Source organism: Marmota monax, unplaced genomic scaffold (assembly GCF_021218885.2).
Source record: "Marmota monax isolate L192 unplaced genomic scaffold, Marmota_monax_Labrador192_F-V1.1 WCK01_AAM20220418_F8-fsc00021, whole genome shotgun sequence".
Classification (NCBI taxonomy): Eukaryota; Metazoa; Chordata; class Mammalia; order Rodentia; family Sciuridae; genus Marmota; species Marmota monax.
This window is the reverse complement of record NW_026695228.1, coordinates 6,168,512-6,187,773: the sequence shown is the minus strand read 5'-3', so window position 1 is coordinate 6,187,773 and position 19,262 is coordinate 6,168,512. Positions and strand designations below refer to the sequence as shown.

Below are 19,262 nucleotides of genomic sequence, written 5' to 3'. Positions count from 1 at the left end.
AAAGCCAGCTTCAGCAACTTAGCAAGGCCCTAAGCAACTCGGACCCTGTCTCTAATAAAATTTAAAAAGGGAGTGTGTTTGTGCTAGGGAGGCAGTTCACTGGTTAAACACCCCTGGGTTCAATTGCTGGTACCCAAAAAAAAAAAAAAAAGCCATCTTGTATTTCATCTTCTGTAGTATTTCATTGTCGCCTGGGAAATACATTGTCTTGGGAACCTTTGACTAGAGTGTGGCTCCCTGATGCTCAAGCAGTTTCCGGCACCCCGAGCAACTGGATCGAAACCTGAAAATACTTTCGTATGCATCTGCCTCCCTCCTGCATTTGGCTCCCGTCTCTGATGTTATCTTTAGAATCTGCTGGGTCTGAAAAGCTTCTGTTTACTGAGAAGTTTGTAATGAAAATTAATGAAGTAATTTGGCTTTTTGATCCAGGTTTAAGCAGTGATCTAGCCCTTCCTGCTAACTCTGCCTCAGCAGCTTGATGATGGGGAAAGGCCTAGGTGACCAGGGACAGGGAGTCTGTTTTCCCAGCCCGGATGTGTGCCTCCACACATGCAGAGCCAGGAGGGCTGGCATGAGAGAGAGCTGCACCTTTGAAGTCACAGGGAGTGCAGAGGACCATGTCTTCTGCAGGGTTATTGGCATGTAGGTTTTAGCCCAGGGAACAGAAGTCAAATTCAGAGTAGATACCTGTAACCAGGAACGTGCAGTGTCAGGGGGAGCTGGGCATTAACAAGCATGATGGGGTGCACACTTGGGAGACAACACTGGAGTTCAACAGTGGAGTGTGGGCAGAGGACAGTGGAGGGCACACTTGCCCCTGGGCATAGATGAAGGAACATTTAATTGAAGAGAGACCCAGAGCAGAAATTAATAAGCTTTTCTTAACTTATCCTCCAAACTTTTATTCCCTTGTAAGTTTTGTGGGGAATTGTCAGTTAATAAGTCGGTTGCATTGGTGGTGAGATTTGGCAGAGGGTCGCTACTATTATACACACGCTCCTTGATTTTTCTGGTTATTTGCTCCTTCTCTGTTTGCTCTATTTTTTTTTTCATTTTTAATCTCTTTTCTAACACCCAGAGCCTTCCTTTTTAGGTTTCCTCTTATCATTTTTTTTTTCGGTGGCAGGGATAGGGGTACCGGCAATTAAACTTGGGGTCACTGAGCCACATCCCCAGCCCTATTTTGTATTTTATTTAGAGACAGGGTCTCACTGAGTTGCTCAGCACCTCGCTTTTCCTGAGGCTGGCTTTGAACTTTCAATTCTCCTGCCTCGGCCTCCTGAGCTGCTGGGATTACAGGTGTGCCCCATTGCACCCGGCCCCTCTGACCACTTCTTTCCCAACACCTTTAACTGGTTGTGAAAATTAATAACTCCGTGCAGTCTACTACCTTTCTTTATGATTATAAGCCAAGAGAGAAATGTGATAATTCCTGCAGTAAACAAGACAATGGGAGAAGAGGAAAAACTAGTATTGTAGAATATCTCAGATGGGTGGATTTAAAACAAAATTCAAAAACTTGAGAGTGTTTTTTGTTATCAACTTCTCCGTAAGAAAGCAATTGGGTACTAATGCCCTGGTTTTCCATCACAACTGTGCCTTGTGGTTTCACACTTATAGATGTCAGTTTCCTTCTATTTTAGAAATTCCTTTTGTGTTTACTGAACCCGAGGAGGTTAGCAGTCCCTGTGCTGCAGGAAGAGGGAGGGCCTTCCAGGAGACAGCACCTGTCACAGGCTTCTGGGTGAAGGCTTTGTAGCTCTAAAGAATTCTGCAGTCAAACCTTTGCCCTTAATGACTGGTTGGTGTTTTTCCTTTGCTTTTTTTTTTTTTAATCTTCTTTCCCCTTATTTTGCTATATGGCTTGTATTTCTTTTACTTTACTTTAGCATTTTGGGGAAAATATTATATCTGTGCATGTACACACACACACACACACACTCACACTCACACACGTAGTAGTTGCATTAAGATTCACAAACCTTTACCTGGTATTTTTATAGTCATTAAAGTCAAGGATGACATGCTACATTTTGACTCTTTCATGATGAAGACGGGGTATACTTCCTCTACTTTCCCAATCCACTTCCTAAATCTTTGGTGCTAGAATATATAGGCTATTGTTGTTACTATTTTTTTGTTTTGGCCAGTGCTAAGGATTGAACCCAGGGCCTCATGCTTGCCAGGCAACTGCTTTACTGTGAATATTTTAATATTAGTATGCTGTTTACATAATGTGTGATGATTAATTCTTTTAAAATTTTGACTGTGATACTGAGTTATATAGCCTTGGTCAGAAAATTATTCACAGGTCCAAGGCTGGGACATGGATGAGCAAGACGTTCTCCTTGAGGGCAGAATTTAAGGGGTTCCAAAAATCTCCATAAGTAAATAATGCTTTAGTGCAAGACATTTTAAAGCTAAAATTAATGCTAAAACAACCCAAGATGAACAGAATATTAAAATCTTACAATGAAGACTGTGTCCTGAGCAGTTTGGACCACTATAACAAAAACGATAGCCTGGGAGGCTTGAACAACAGAAATTCATCTCACAGTTCTGGATATAAGGGATCCAAGTTGCATCCAGTTTGGTTTCTGGTAGAGGCTCTCTTCCTGGTTTGCTACCTTCACACGGCCTTTCTGGGTCTGTGTGGGTGGAGAGCGAGCTTGGTTTTCTCCATCTAAGGATATGAATCTTAATGGATTGGGTTCTTCCCTCACAACCTCCCATAAAACCTTGATTGCTTCTGTAAAGGCCCATCTCCAATCCAGTCATGCTGGAATTTAGGACTCCAGCTTGTGAATTTAGGGGGACATAAAATTCAGTTCATAGCAGACAGAATCCTGCAACAGAGTGGGGGTTAGGGATAGGCAAGTGAGGCCATATCTGACTGACGCCTCCCATTATTTTTCCATTTAAAAAAATGTGTTAAAATTACCATTTGCTTTCATTACTGCATTACTTGGTGCTCTTTATACTTTGATACTGGGTGTCTCTTATTTGCCTGACTCTAGTCTTGGCCCGTCCCATGCTGTGCCCTTACTGGGTTCCTTGCTGACCACTGGTACTTTTGTATCTCTCCCTGTTGAGCCACATTCTGCTTTTCTTTGTCTGTTGGTAAGTGTCTTCAGTAGTTCTTCCTCCAAGAAGGCAGAATCACTTGTGGGTCTTCACGGTGACATCGAGAAGCATAAGGAGTGCAGGAGGATGGGGCCAGATTACCTGTGTGGAATTTTGACTCACAACACTTTCCAGCTCTTATGCCTGTTTCTTCATCTGCCAAGAGGGTGTAGTAGTACTTACCTCATGGGGTCTCCATTAGCAGTAGCTGATTTTATACAATTGAGTACAGTTATCCTCAGTGGTTAGCAAGAGCTCAAAAGTTGGCCATTTTTACCACGGTAATGATAACTGGGCAGGAAATGACCACAAACCCCCAACCTCTACCCCATTACAAATCTGTTTATTTTTATTTGTGTTGTCCTATTTATCTCCTGGCATTTAGCATTTTAGTGGAATTCAAGACTCGCCTAATGTTTTCCACTTTAAGGCAGCTCTAATTTTTCTGCCTATATGATGGAAAATTTCTCTAGATTTAAAAAAAATTGTAGTTGTAAATGGACAGAATGCCTTTATTGGTTAATTTTTATGTGGTGCTAAGGATTGAACCCAGTGCCTCATACATGCTAGGCAAGTGCTTTGCCACTGAGCTACAGCCTATCTCTTGATTTTTGATTTAGTGCAAAAATGTTGCCAAACTTCCCAAGTTGGAGATTCATTATACCATTCTGTCCACTTTTGTATGTCTTTCAAGTTTTAGTAATGAAAAGCTTACAAAGCATCGCCAAACTATATCTAGGTATGAATTTCTTCCCATTAATTTTTGCCAGAATGTGGTAGATCCTTTCCACAGCCCTACAGTGCTCTGTGCACCTCAGGACGCATTTCTTTGCTTGTTTAATTTTTTTTTTTTTACCCTGTTTCATTGGTCTGGTCTCTTTGTTCTTTATCTTCTCTATTGTTTCCTGTGCATGACTGTTGTCTGTGTCCTTTGGACTTGTGCCTGAGTAGACTTTCCTTATCTAAATGCCCTGCTTATTTGACATTCTATTATAGATTTTGATTCTAATTTTTCCTGATGCTAGTGTTAATCTTCACTGTGAATGCTGATTTCATCTCCTTTTCGTAACTCCTTGATGCATCCATCCTTTTACCTCAGCCTGTTTTCTTCTGACTCCCTCTGTTCTTGTTTCACAGAGGCTGCTTTATTCTGTATTGTGCTGAGGATACACCTTTCCTGGTGTTTTCTGACACTTTACATTATTAGAAATTTCAGAAGTAGTCTTTCTCTAAGGCTTCTTGAGGATATTTCTTTTCCCTAGCTCTGTACAGTCCTTTTCATTCACTTCATTTTGTAACTTTTCTACTTCATTCCCCAAACAAGTCAAAGAGCAGTTAGACTGGTTTGAGATGGGCTTTTTTTCCTGTTCTCATTCACTTGTTCTTAAGCCTTTAGAATCCATAGAATACACATAGAAAATACATTCCCAGCATGCACTGCTGCTTTTACCCATGATGCCCTGGTTTCATCTATCCCAGGCTGCAGTGCACCACCACCCCTTTGTGTCTTGATTGCCATCTCTGGATGATGGTTATGAAGGAGAGGGAAGGACAGAATTGGGGTATTAGAGTAATGAAGAACAGTTTCCTGAGTATTTAAGCAGATCTAATCCCCACCCCTCGTGCTTCTTAAGATTTCCTAACTTGTTCAAAAGATTGTTTTCTACTTGTGTGACAAAATAAATTCTAAGATAGTACTCCTAAATTTGTGGAATAGCTGTCTGGTATTTAAGGTCTGAACCCAATTCTGGGTCTCTGAGGCTGGAGTCGGCCAGAAGGACAGGTAAGAAGTGTCCCTCCTTTTATGGTAAGTTCTGGTGGTTCAAATCCTGGCTTGTTTTTCTTAGTCTGACTCCATTATTTCTAGAGATTCCTCTTATGTTCTGATCTTCTACCTGTAGCCTTGGGGCTTAGTATTTGGAGTTTTTACCTGTTTTTAAATGACTTCATGGGCTGCTGTATGGATTACGCCCCCCCTCCTTTTTTTTTTTTTTTTTTTGTCCTTTAAAAAATAGTAGTTGGGCTGGGGATATAGCTCAGTTGGTAAGAGTGCTTGCCTTACATGAGCAAGACCCTGGGTTCCATCCCCAGTACCACATGAGGGAAGAAAAGTTAGTAAAATGTGCCATCTTAACCATTTTTGTGTGAGCATATTGGTAGCGTTAATACATTCACACTGTTATGCAACTGATCTCCAGTGCTCTTTCGTTTTGCAAAACAGAAGCTCTGTATCCATCAAACAGTGACTCCCTCCTCTTCCCACCCACTATCTAGCCCCAGCACCAAATTCTACTTTCTTCTGTTTAAAATTTTTCTATTTTTAGGTGGTTATGGAATTTACTCTTGGTGAAATTTGCTTTCTGGATGTCTGAACAGTCACTCAGTCATTCATCAAATATATAGCAGGCACATACTCTGCTAGATCATGTTTAGGTACTGGAATCACAGCCATGAGCCCAGGGCACTGTTGTCTCTGCTCTCAAGGAGCTGGCATTCCAGAAAGGAGAGAAAATAACAGAAGTAGATGAGTGAGTCCTGTGAAGAGAGTCAGCAGCCATAGGACAGCTCTCCTATGGCTGGAAGGGTCCTAGCAGGCCTCTCTGAGCAAGCGATGCTGAGTTGACCCACAAGACCACCTCCCGCCTGCAGCAGGGCTGAATGAAGGAACAGCATGTATGATGGCTTTAAGACTGTAATGAACTTGGCTCATTCGAAGAATGAAAAAGTACCAGTGTGGCTGGAGCTTAGTGGCACAGGGAGAGGGGAATGAGTGAGGCTGGTAGGCTTTCTGGCTGGAGAGGAAAGCCAGGCAGTTTGGATTTTATTTCAGTTGTAGTGGGAAACCACTTGAGTCTTAAGCAGCAGAGTTATGTGATCCAATACTTGACATTAAAAAGACCTTTTTTTTGGCATAAAAATATTCTTGGGATGGATAGTACTGCACAGGTCAACACACGTGTTGCACACCACAGCCCTTCACCTGCCCCATTATTTTGCTTCCGCCAACCAGATTCCCTGGGGGTGTTAAAAGTTTGGGATACTTGTAAATTTCTCTGTGAGTAACTCCAGCCCAAGGGCTTTACAGAATATGATTGCTTTAGGAATGGAACACCTGAGACCCTGAAAGGTTGAGGTTTTTTTTTTTTTTGTAATAGTATATATTTAATTTACCAGAAGAAATTACAGGAGGAGGCAGTGATAACATACACGTGAATAAATAACACCAGTCATCATTTTCCCCACAGCAAAATCTTTGCTGTCCCCTTTGTTATATTTAAGGGCTTTTCCCCCTTCTAAACAGTATCTAAATTATCCTATTACAATAGAAGTTAGATCATATCATTCCTCTGCCTAAAAATTTCCCAGGGTCCTGAAAGGTTAAGGTCTAACTCGACATGGGTGAGTCTCTATTTCAGCCTCTCTTCTCATTTACCCATGATCCTCCACAGAGGACAACCTCCATAGTGCAAACCAGCTGAGGGGGAGGCCTCTTCATTCTCATGGTGGAGTTGCTTAGGGGTAAAGAAGCCTGTCTCTGGCTACTCCTGTCCCCTTAATGAGCATAGAAAAATAGTCTGTACTAACACATGGCCCTTAAAAAATACTATTGAAGAAAGTCTTTCCTTGCTCCTCTAAGAGGTTGAAGGAGGTTGTAAAAATGCTCTTGGTTTACCAGAAAGGTGTTTGTAGAAATTCTTGTTAGAAAAGATGTTGATCCTGAGTGATGGGGCTTTCTGCCACGTGCGGTACATGGGCCATGTCTGATGACCGGGACAGTGTTTTGAAACCACCACAGGCATGTTTTCTAAGCCATGATGATTATGGCCAATGGCATTTAAACCACAGAGTGGCCTCTCTTTGATGAAATCTGACCTCTGGCTTTTATCATAAATATTTAAAAATGTAGGGACTGGGGATATAGCTCAGTAGGTAGAATGCTTTCCTTACATGCACAAGGCCCTGGGTTCAATCTCTAGCCCACACACAAAATGTGTGTGTGTATGTGTATGTGTATATATATATATGAAAAAATGCATAAGAAAAACGTCTTTATCTGGTGTTGGTAAAACAAATGTTTCTGCTCAGAGTTTGGAAGAAAAACAAATTGATGATTCTGATCCTGGTATTAAACAGAAATGAGCTGGTAATTACACGATCACAATCTCTCCGTCGTGGTGCCTCATTCCAAACAAACCTCACCCTGTGCCACCCTGGGTCCATTTTAAGCAGGTGAGGTAGCGCTATTTCACAAGTTATAAACGTTTCATTTGGGTACTTTCAATACTTGGCATCATTCTAGGTCTTTATTTCAGAGAACGTCCTGGGATGGCACGGGCCCAAGTCACATTCCACAGAGCAGCTGAAAAATGGGACACTTGGCTCTTTGCCATCAGCCAGTGCCAACATAACCTGGGCCGTTTTACCAAACTCCACTGAAGATGAACAAACTTTCCCGCCAGAGCCAGAGGTAAGCGAGCCGTCCTCTTAGTGCATTCATGGCTTGTGGTATCTATCGCTTGTTCAGAAATATAGTGATTATATTTGTAACTTGCTCATCTTTGTTAAGAGGAGACAAATTACCAAACGGAAGAATTGCCCAGAGACAAAATCGGCTCTGTGCAGAGCCTGGCACTCTCCTGTGGTGTCTGGCAGTTGCCGTGGGTGAATTGTGATCCTATCCGTGAGGAATCTCCTATTTTCATTGAAATGGGAGTCCTTCTAACTTCAAGTGGGAGAAATCCTAACAGACCCATGATAAACAATGCCTATTGACTTGATGGGAGCAGTTACAATATATTATGTCGCTCCCCCAAATAATGGCTTCTTTGTGTGGTTCGTGCTGATCCAAGCTCCTGCCTCACATGCTCGATTCCTGCATGCTACTGAACCAGGCCTGGGTCGTGGGTGGTGGTGGAAGCTCGGGGGAGGTGTTGAGCCGTGGCCTGGGTGCAGACTGCAGAGGATGAGTGCCTGCCTGGTCATAGAGGAGCAGCCCCTGCAGATCCTGACCACCAGCGAGGCTCCCCCAGGCTCCACACCGCCGCCATCTGTCATCACGGCTGGCTCTCCTAACTCTTGACTCTCGGGGCAGGTGGAAGGAAGCCAAATGCAGTGATTCCTTTTGCCAGTTTCACTCTGTGTCCTGAGTGGATTTGGGTTTCGTTTTTCCTGCGATGCACATTTGATCTTGAGATAGCCCGGTTCTAGAGACCGAGACCCACTTTAAACCATTTGTTAGAGGTGGGTTACTTAAATCAAAATCATTTTTAGCCTGAAAATGATGAGACACTTCACAATATCTGTTATAAGGTGGAAAGTCCTGCTGGAGTTTCTTCCATCAAATAGTCGTGGTTATCCATTGAACTTCCCTCCCCCCCCCCCCAGGCTTCATGTGATTATATTCTCTGGCTGTGACCTAGTAGCATGGCTCTCACAAAGGCAGTATCAGTCTGTCTACAAATGTTTCATTAGCTTCTTCAAGGGACCTTAGCCGGAGTGCGGAGCAAGTAGCGAGTGTGGATTTTGAAAGGTATTTGGCTTGTAACTGTGCAAGGAGTTTCAGGCTGAAAAACCCATATAGCTGATGTTTAAGTGAATTGCAAGGTAGGTGGGTGAGTGTGAATGGCAGGAGGCTTGCTGTCTCATTTTGGAGACTGGGTGGGTTGGCATTTGAGGATGGGGTGACTGAATGTTAAAGCATTTGGAAAAAAAAATACAATATCTTTCATTCTCCTCCCCCAAAAAAGAACTTGGGTGGGGGGGTGTTTCATACCATAATTAACATATTTAAAGCCTCACTTTAGTGAGAAATTGGAGGAGTAGAGTAGGAAGATATTAGATCTTTAGTGATCGATCATCTTTTAGTTCCTCATCCCCAGTACCATCCTCGGGCGAAACCTAATGGGCTACGACCTGATAAACATACTTGTTGGGGCTGGTGATATTCCCTGCTCTGCATTTCCTCAATGTTTCTCCTGCTTTCTTCTGATGGTTCTTTGACCCTTGGGTGTTGAGAGGCCAGGTCTGTTGTTTTTACCTAAAATTATTGCCTACTTTGCTGTGCCCGTCAGTAGCATTGGCAGAGGATAGCATGTAATTATTCATCAGAAATAACTAGCTCCCAAGTTCAACTTTTAATAAATATCCTAAAGGAGAAAAGCGTTTTCCATTAAGTTAGGAATAGTAATTAATTTGTGGTGGTGGTTGTTGCTGCCCTTTATTCCTTTGTCAAGCAATGTAAGATAGCATTCAACGATTCCTTCTAGCAGTGAGAGACTCGCGGGTATGATGGCGTTTTGATGGTTTCCTGAGAAGGGATAATTAGAGTTCTTTTGCAAAGAGTTCCCTCATTTTTGCTAATGACAATTCTGATAGTCGGATTTCTAAACCCAAACAGCTACTGTTGTTTGGATGCTATTTTTCTTTTTAGGTGCTTGGTCTTGCCGCACCCCCCACCTTTTTTTTTTTTTTTTTGGTCTTCATATTTGAAGAAGCTTAGCAAAATTTATCCAGTAGTTTTTCTTGTCAGAAAAAAGGAAAATGTGCTGGGCACAGTGGTACATGCCTGTAATCCCAGCAACTCAAGGGACTGAGGCAGGAGGATTGCAAGTTCAAAGCCAGCCTCAGTAACTTAGCATAGGCCCTAAGCACCTTAGCAAGACCCTGTCTCAAAAATGGGCTGGGGATGTGACTGAATGGTAAAAGCCCTCTGGGTTCAATCCCCAGTACGCTTCCCCTTGCACACACAAAGGACTGTCTCCATAGTCTCCCTTCCTTACACTCTGCAGAAATAAGGAATGAAGTGAAATTCCTAAAGGCTGAAAATTCCTTAGATTACTGAACCCTTTTTGTATAGAGAATATTGTTACTTATGTGAGCCATCCATAGGGAACTAATTTTAAGAATAGAACTGTAGTTATTATATTTTAGCTAAATTATTTTCTTCTGGTTCATCATTTTGATCCATGTTTTAGTTCTTTGGAGGGGTAACAATTAAGATGCAAAAGATACCTCCCCTCTGCTGGTTCTGGCTCACCATTAAATAACCTACATTGGGAAAACAGTGTTTTTAAACTTGGTTTGCTTGATTCTTAACAGAACAAAAGCTTGATGAACAGTGTGTATTAAATATGTAAATTAGAAAGGAGCTGTGGTCAACTCTGTTATTGAATGCAGTAATCTTAACGTTTTATTCTGGGGCTAGAACTAAATATGAACGTGAAATATGTTTCCATAACGGAATGACATAGGACTTTGGTTTCTTCCATTAGTAGAACAGTTGTCCAACTCTGTAACACCATTGGAAAAGTTTTTTAGGTACTGGGGATTGAACTCAAGGGCACTTGACCACTGAGCCACATCTCCAGCCTTATTTTGAATTTTATTTAGAGACAGGGTCTCACTGAGTGCTTAGCACCTTGCTTTTGCCGACGCTGGCTTTGAACTCGTGATCCTCCTATTTGGGCCTCCCAAACTGTTGGAATTATAGGCATGCACCACCACCCAGAGCTTCATCCTCTTATTTAAAAAAAAAATTCTGTTTAGTTGTACATGACAGTATGCATTTTGACATCATGTATACATGGAGTATAACTTCCCATTTTTGTGGTTAGACATGATACACTGGTCATGTATCCATATATGAACATAGGAAAGTTACGTTCAATTCATTATACTGTCATTCCTATCCCCCCACCCTTTTTTCCCCTTTGTCTAATCCAGTGAACTTCTATACTTCCCTCCCCCTCTATTGTGTTAGCATCTGCTTATCAGAACATTCAACCTTTGGTTTTTTGGGATTGGTTTATTTTACTTAGCATGATATTCTCCAGTTCCATTCATTTACTGGCAAATGCCATAATTTCTTTATGGCTGAGTAATATTTCAATGTGTGTATGCACTACATTTTTTTTTTATCCATTCGTCTGTTGAAGGGCACCTAGGTTGGCTCCATAGCTTAGCTATTATGAATTGAGTGGCTATAAACACTGATATGGCTGCATCACTATAGCATGCCGATCTTTCCACCCTCTTGATTGGAGGGATTGGAAACCTAACAACCCCACGTCCCTGACTTTCTTACAGTGAGTGGGTTTCTAACTTTAAGACCAAGTTCCTTCTGCTGGTGTTCCTGGCAGACAAGGTCCTGGAGGCCTGAGTATTCAGAGATGATGTGAGATGCATTGCTCTGGGGGCGGAGTCTCACCTGCCTGGGTGTGAGAAGCTGCTATGTTGGCTGTGGTTGGAGCTTCCTAATGGCTGTCCACAATGGTGTGTCCTTGAATTTAAAACTCTAGGGGACCCCTGGCTTCTCCATCCCTTTCAGTGATTCTGTAAGCACCGAGTTCCCGTATCATGTTCCTTTCTGTTGGAATCCCTAAGTGGGTTCTGTTTCTAGCACCCTATCAGAGCTGGTTGGGCTCTTGGTGAAAGCGCAGTGCTACCCAGAGCCCCATCCTGATGGCACCTCACATGTGACATTCGTACTCACCTTCCTGGAGGACATATCTGAAGGACAGATCCTAACTTTAAAAAAATATATATATTTATTGAGATAATTCATAATAATGTAACTCACTGTTAAAAATGCAGTTTATCAGTTTTAACAAACTATGGAGTAGTTCTTTTACCTCAGAATTCCCTCATGTCCCTTGTCACTCATTTCTTTTCCTTTAGCCCTTGGAAACCACTGATCTTTTTCTGTCCCTATAGTTTTGTATTTCCTGAAAGTCATGGGAATGGAATCCTGTGGCTTGCAGCCCTTGGAGTGGGCCTCCTTGATTAGCATGGTGCATCTGCAGTTCACCCATTGTATTAGTCATGGCTCTCTACAGGAACAGAATCAATAGAAAGTGTATATATATTTTTTACATATTAATTTTTTTGGTTGTTGGTAGATCATTATTTTTATTTATGTGGTGTTGAGAATCAAACCCAGTGCCTACACACACCAGGCAAGTGCGCTACTGCTCAGCCCCAGCCCCAGGAAGTACAATTAAATTTTAATAAAAGGGGGGCTTATTAAGTTGGCTTACACGACCAGAAGCTGGAGAGTCCACAGTGGCCACCTGCAGGTTGGAGGAAGTGTGACTAGCTGTGCAGTCCAAGAGGCTGAAGCCCCAGAACAAGGGGGATCAACTTGGGATGGAACCCAGGTCTCAGGCATGCTAGGCAAGTCCTCTACCACTGAGCTCCATCACCAGCCCATCTGAATAACTTTAAAAAAATCTTTCATCAAATCCTTCGTGGAGAAGGTGGTAAAAGAACAGTGACGAAAAGGTGTCAATTATTTGAAACAAATATTTGGTGTCCAGACATCTTCCCTGGCCTTAGGAGAACCAGTACTCTTAATATCCACTGCAGCTTGTGCTCTGGATCAGTGTCCACTCTGACCAACCCCTGCATTGATTGTTCCAGAGAGGAACTTTGCCCAGTTGAGCATTTGGATTACAGTGCCAGCAACGCTATCAAGAGACCACAGCCCCATGCCTGCAGATCTAGCAGGTTTAGAGGGACCTCTCATAATGTCCATCTGTACAGAGCACTGGATCAGCATGTACACTAGCCAGTTAGACTTTGGTTAGAAAATTGCATAATTGAGTTTTCAAATGAGGTAGAATCTCCTCTTCTGCAAGGGAGGAAAATTGTTTTAAGAATAAAGGAAGGGGAATTGATTAAAAAAAAAAAATACTTTGCTGAATGCTACCCCAAGAAGGATTTTCCTTTTGGTTGAACTGTCATTTTAGTACTGGACTTTTTAATTGACATAAAACTGTCAATTTGAGCCAGCTACCGTGGCGCACGCCTGTAATCCCAGAGGCTTGGGAGCCTGAGGCAGGAGGATTGAGAGTTCAAAGCCAGCTTCAGCAATGGTGAGCCATTAAGCAATGCAGACCCTGTCTTTAAATAAAATACAAAATAGGGCTGGGGATGTGGCTCAGTGGTCGTGTGACCCTAAGTTCAATCCCTGGTCCCACCCAAAAAACACCCCCAAAACAAACACACCCCAAACCCTCAACTTGAAGTCCTGTAGCTTCAAGTTCAAACCGGCTAGTACGATCCTCTCAAACCTATTATCACCTCCTTATTCTTCACTTCCATGACATATGACTGTATAATTAGGTGTCAAGGATGTATGAGGCTTGGGATGTTGATATATTTAAAAACATGAGATATATATATTTTAATCCCTTTGAAAATGTGTTAAAAAATTATCTCTTATAGGTTTGTTCAAAACACTTAATGTACTTATTGGTTGTCAACAGTTTGACCAAGGAGTGAGGGAACTGTCACTATCTTACAATGATTGAAAATCCTTTTGTTGATTTTCCTCACAGAATTTAACAATATTAGGAAACACTTGCATTATACTTAAAATTTGTTATAAGTAGGTTACCCTTCCCCTACTACCCCTCATTCCATCAACAGTTTAGTGACATCTTTTCCCCAGGTTCTCTGAGTCATGGTCTTTGAATCACTAAATCTTATAACAGGATTTAGGGGGTCAAGTGGCTAACTCGCCACACACACAAGTCAGTGATAGAGATGAAATTGATATCGGAATTTCTTCCAAGTTGGTGCCCTTTATACTAAACCACCTCCTATATTGGACAGATTCTTTTAGCTGCAAAAAAATGTAAAACCCAGCAATTAGTAGCTCAAGCAGCGATGAATTTAACTTTCTCAAGAATTGTGATAGCAGGTGGTTTTGGGTTTGGTGCCACCAATTGTGATGGCTTTGAAGACAGCTTTTTCCATCATCCCTTTTGGCTTTTATCCTTATGCTGGTTGCTTCGTGGTTGCATACTTGTGAATATAATTCCAAGTGTTGCATTTCCATGTTGATGTACCCTTCGGAAGAGGAAGAGATGGGGGCTCCTTCTAAGACACTTTACTGGGGAGGGAAGCTCCCAATACCCTTCCCCTGTTATTTCACAGCCCAAACTGGCTCACATGCTACCTAGAACCTGTGGCTGCTGGTGAGTGACAGGATTCCCATGAGTCCCCCTCCCTTGTTGTGGAGGAGTACACTTTGCCTGGGATCAAAACTGACGTGGATCCCAGAGAGCTCAGGATTGAGTTTGTGTTAGCAAGGCAGAAGCAGTAATGGCTTTGGGGTGGTGACAGTGTCCACTGTACCATCAAATCTACCCTCACTGCCCCCAAGATTTTTCTAACATGGTCATTTCATCTCATAGATCATTCTTTGAGGACAGATCACATGTCTCATTCCTTTTTGGAGACTGAAATATTTAAGTATTTGAATGTGAATGATATCTACTGGTAGTGTCCATGACTAAGTGCATGCTTTGGTCTCATTCTCATCTTTATTCTGTGTTCACTGGTGTTCCATTAACCCTGACAGAAGTTCACATATTGGGTGGATTATGGCTGACACATGCTGTTGTGATGAGAGTCACTAATGGCCAGTGGTCTGGAGCTCTCCAGGAAAAGGATGCTCTTCTCAGTTGGTCCATTTGTAGCCATTGGCCTTGAGCACTAACAGGTACTAGATGGTGGTGGTTCTTAATGGAACTCATCATAACCTTTTAGAAGATCCACTAGGGCATTCCACTTAAATGCTGTTACTAGCGCTCCAGAAGAGGACCTCCCAAGGGAGTCTCAGATCTAGGCTCTCGATGACCCAAAGAAAAATGACACATGAGAAGTTGCAGGCAAGGCACAAGTTCATTGAAACTGAAAGCTCTCTTTGGAGGAGAGCAAAGGAAGTTGAGCTGCCAACTAGCTCGAGGCCCTGTCTACACAGTAGAGATTGCTTTTATTGAGCTATGCTAGTTCTCATCTTTTTCCCTTAGGTGGATCTGGGGTTGATTGGCACCTTGATTGACAACTGAATTTGACATTTCTTTATTACCCAGCATAAGCACCTTACCCCATGCACAGAGAGCAATAAACCACAATGCTAATGATATATTAACTAGCAAGTTTACTGTCATTCAGTCCCATGAGATATTGTGCATGCCCAAGATGGAGACTTTTACTCTATGGGCTTGAATTCCCCTTGTGGTCATCTAGCTTTCCTCTTTAATCATGAAATGGCCCAGTTTCCCCTCACAATAAGGGCCATCAGGTGGAGGGAGGGGTGAGGGCTGAGGGCCTTAGCTGGAGTTACAAGCCCTTAAAGGGTGGCCTTCCCCATTCCCTATCTCCCACCTAACACTGGTGCTACAGGAATGAGGGGATGATTTGATCATTTGGATTTCTTCCAGCTGTTGGTCTTCAGGGAAAGTGGTCCATCCTTCCAGTAAATGTGGAGGATACATCTAGCTGTCAGACCTCAGGACTTAAAAGTCACAAGGACCCAACTTATGATGTATGCTTGAAAATACAGGACTCGCTCTTTGCTCTGTGACCAGTATGCACGTCAGTCATCATCTATATGCTTATTCGTTTATTCATTCAGTGGATGCAGTTGAGCTCCTATATGCACTGGGCATTGAATGGAGCCTTGCTTAGTTTAGTAGATTTTCACAATCCAGTTTTGAGATTTCACAATAGTCATGTTTGTATCATGAAAATTAGAAACTGGAGAAATGGCTCTTAGCCAAGGAACGTTCCTGAGGTTCAAGACTCTGTAGGCTCTGGTAGTATGTGGTTATTGGTCTACTTGTGGCTTCATAAGTAGAGGTAACCATCTGTGAGATGACCTGGAATTCAAACATGTTTTTTCTGGTACTCAGATAGGCTGTAATTGTGCTTCCCATGGTTAAGAGCTCCTTGCAATCTTTTAAGATAGCATTTTTCTGCCCTCTATTTTTTGATTCTGGGGATGGAGCCAGAGCCTGATGCATACCAGGCAAATGCTTTCCCACCAAGCTGTACACCAGCCCCTTCCTTCTCTAACAGCTCAACAACATAACCTCACACAACTAAGCCCAGTGAGCATTTTTTTCAAAAACCCCCTTGGACTGGGCTTTTGACAGCTTTCTTGAACTCCTTGACTACAAGGCATGACAGGGTATTTTCCTGTGCTGCTTTGGCGGGGGACATTGATTTCAGTGTATGCTACTTTTTCACGGTTTTCCTTCCTCTTCCATCCTTTTTGAGAGTGGTGATGAGGTTTTGTCTCCTTGGCCAAGTGTTGGCCTTTATAAGAGGAGTGGCATTAGTGGAGGGTCCCAAATCATGCCCTTGCCAGTGGGATGTGTGTGCTTAGGGCTCTTAATGGGTTTTGACACTGGGCTTAAGCGAGAGAGTGGGGGTAGCCTCAGAAGTGTTCACCTCTCCTTCTCTCCTTCTCTCCCCTCCCCCGGGGCCAGTGTGGCTTTGTGACATAAACACCAGCTAGATCAATGGATGTGTAACTGATGTGATTCTGCAATCTGTATATGGGGTAAAAATGGGAGCTCATAACCCACTTGAATCAAATTGTGAAATATGATATATCAAGAACTATGTAATGTTTTGAACAGCCAACAATAAAAAATTAAAAAAAAAACAAAAAACAAAAAACAAAAAAACACCAGCTAGAGTGTTGGGAAGGCAGCCACCTTGGATTTGCCAATTGTGAGCTGGATCCCTATGAAAAAAATCAGCACCGAGGGGTCTGATCTCTCCCATCCTGCAGCAGTACCCAAAGGACTAAGCACTTTGAAACTGGTGAATGCAAAGGGCTTAAAGCACTGCTGCGTTTGGTGTGGGTTTCCCTCCTCTCTCCCCCTTTCTGTCTCTCCCCATCATTCCTGTTGCCACGAAGGGAGAAAGTCAGATCTGAACCAGAGGCGAAGCATTGAAGAGATTGTAGCGATGTGGTATGAACATTTTTAGTATTCTGTGGTTTTGGGTATTTTGCCCCTGTAATTGTGGCCCCAAATTTCACAACTCTCTCTTCTTCCACCTTGCTTGCCTAGACCTGGGAAATCAGACCTCAAATATCAATGAGTTTTGCACCATCTGCCTGGCTTACATTTTTATTTGCTCGCGATGAATAACTATTCTCTGGGTGATTTATATGCTGCCTCTGAAGATGGAAAGTTGATGCTCAGCGATTTATGATCTTGGGGAGAGAATGTTAGGAAGGAAAGAGTAAAATATTTTTCATATACTTTGGGCTTTGCCTGGTTAGTTAATGAGCTCTTGTGTCCCTTTTGCAATCGGAGCTGGCTTTTATAGCATTGCAGGGGCTTGCTGTTTGCTAATTCATAATTGTAAACTTTTAATTTTTCTAATAATGATACATGTGAGCAACGAGGTAGGCCGTGAGGGACATGTACCTGAGAGAGAGAGTGATCTGTAGGACCTGAACAGCCACTTCTGAAACACTTGGCCCTGTAGTGCAGTGGCTACTTAGCTGTCCATCTTGTCCTCGCCCTCCCTACATCCAAAGCCCTCCTTGTCCTTGCAGATATGAGCAGAGCCAGGGCCAATGGGCAGACTCTGTGCAGGGAGAGCAGCCACATGTCATATGATGCTCCGTCACCACAGTCTTTTCCTTCCCTCCCTCTGGTGACAGTGCTCTGCCGTCCTTTCCCAGGGCTCCAGCCCCTTTTCTCTGTCATTCACTGTGCCCGGCCAGCTAAGCATGCTGTCCTGTGACCCAGGCCATCCTCTTGGGCTACAAAAGTCCCAATCAATCACCTCATGACTAATATGCATAAGAAGAGTGGCAGAATCCAGCCACGTGAAAGGGAAAGAGGCCATAAACTTGAGGGAAAATGAAATTAGTCATAATTGAGGACAACCATGAAGTGCTCTTCAGATGGACCCAAATCTCCATTCATGTTTCCCTCCTTCATCTCATTAGAATTGGTTCCCTTTAAAAAGAATAAGAAACTTATACAGCTTCATTTTTTAGTTATTTAAAATTAATATAAAAGTATCAAATCTCAACTTGTTACAGCAAATATGTAGTGTTTGTTATAGCAAATAACATAACACTATATTGCTATAACACTACGTATTTGCTGTGAATGACATTCTTTTTTGGAAAGAATTTGGAAAAGTTTCAGAGTTCAGATAAATTCCTTTCAATTGCCTATGTACCAAAGGCCAGAGCCAGCTTGTAGTTTTGGCTTAAAAGAAATACACTATGTAACTCAAGGTGAAAATCACTGCATTAGGGATTGATTTTTAGATTGATTCCAGTTTCACATACAGCATTGAGAGAAGAAATGGGAGGAAGGGAAGGGACTTGCTTTTATGTTTACCTGCCTTTTAAAAAAATTCCAGTACAATGAATTTTAGAGCTTCAAACTTTGTTTAGATTGGAATCCTATATAGAAATCTCCTACCAGGGAGTTACTTGCTGATTTTAGACTTTGCTCCTCGGGTCAGTGATTCTTACCCAGGTGAATGGGGATGCCTTGTGTTCTGCAAAAGTGAAGGACAGGTGCTCATGGTGGCTACTGAGCAGGTCTTAGTGGAATTCTTTATAAACCTGAGTCCTCACTTCGCGGAAGCTCTTGTTTGTATGCTTGGAGACATGTGTTTCTTGAAGACGCCATCAATTCATAGGTAAGATCCAAAACAACAGTAGAGGAGAGAGAGATGATTTGGATATTGAGTTAAAAAGTTCTTCAAAGTCTTAGAGGTTGTTCAGGGAGGTCCACTGACTGGATTGCCTTTCTGGGGTTGAAATCTAAAATCACCTGGACTGAAAAGCTACTCTTCAACATTTTGGCCTTTCATCACTTTGGGCTGTTGGAGGAGGGCCAGGCTGGGTATGATGTGTCTCTGGAGTCCTGACTGTGGGGTCTGGCAGACCACTTTGAACCAAAGCTCTTCCCATTCCTGCCTATAGGAAGATGAGCATGCACATCACCAGTGGTTACAATAGTGATTTCCTGATGGAAATGGGGTGATGGGTGTATGGGATCATGTACTTCCAGGGTACAGCTCAGTGTGTGGCATGGGACAGTAAATCAGACCTTATTAAGATTGTTCTTTGGCTTTTCCTCATTCAAAAGTGGGAAGTCTGGAGGCTGAGGTTGTGGCTCATAGGTAGAGCACTTGCCTAGCATGTGTGAGGCCCTAGTTTGATCCTCGGTACCATATAACGATAAATAAAAGTATTGTGTCCATCTACAACTAATATATATATATATATATACACACACACACATATATATTAATATACACACACATATATTAATATACACACATATATATACACATAT

At 42.5% G+C, this 19,262-nt stretch overlaps 1 protein-coding gene across 2 annotated transcripts in view; it reads left to right on the top strand.

Annotated features, from left to right (window-relative positions):
* The window catches only part of Osbpl10 (oxysterol binding protein like 10), a 275,538-nt gene that overhangs the window by 196,485 nt on the left and 59,791 nt on the right, over positions 1-19,262 (top strand). For both annotated transcript variants that reach the window (XM_046437455.2, XM_046437454.2), the window contains one exon: positions 7,440-7,594. In XM_046437455.2, the coding sequence (XP_046293411.1) occupies positions 7,440-7,594 (155 nt within the window). The remainder of the gene's footprint in view (positions 1-7,439; positions 7,595-19,262) is intronic.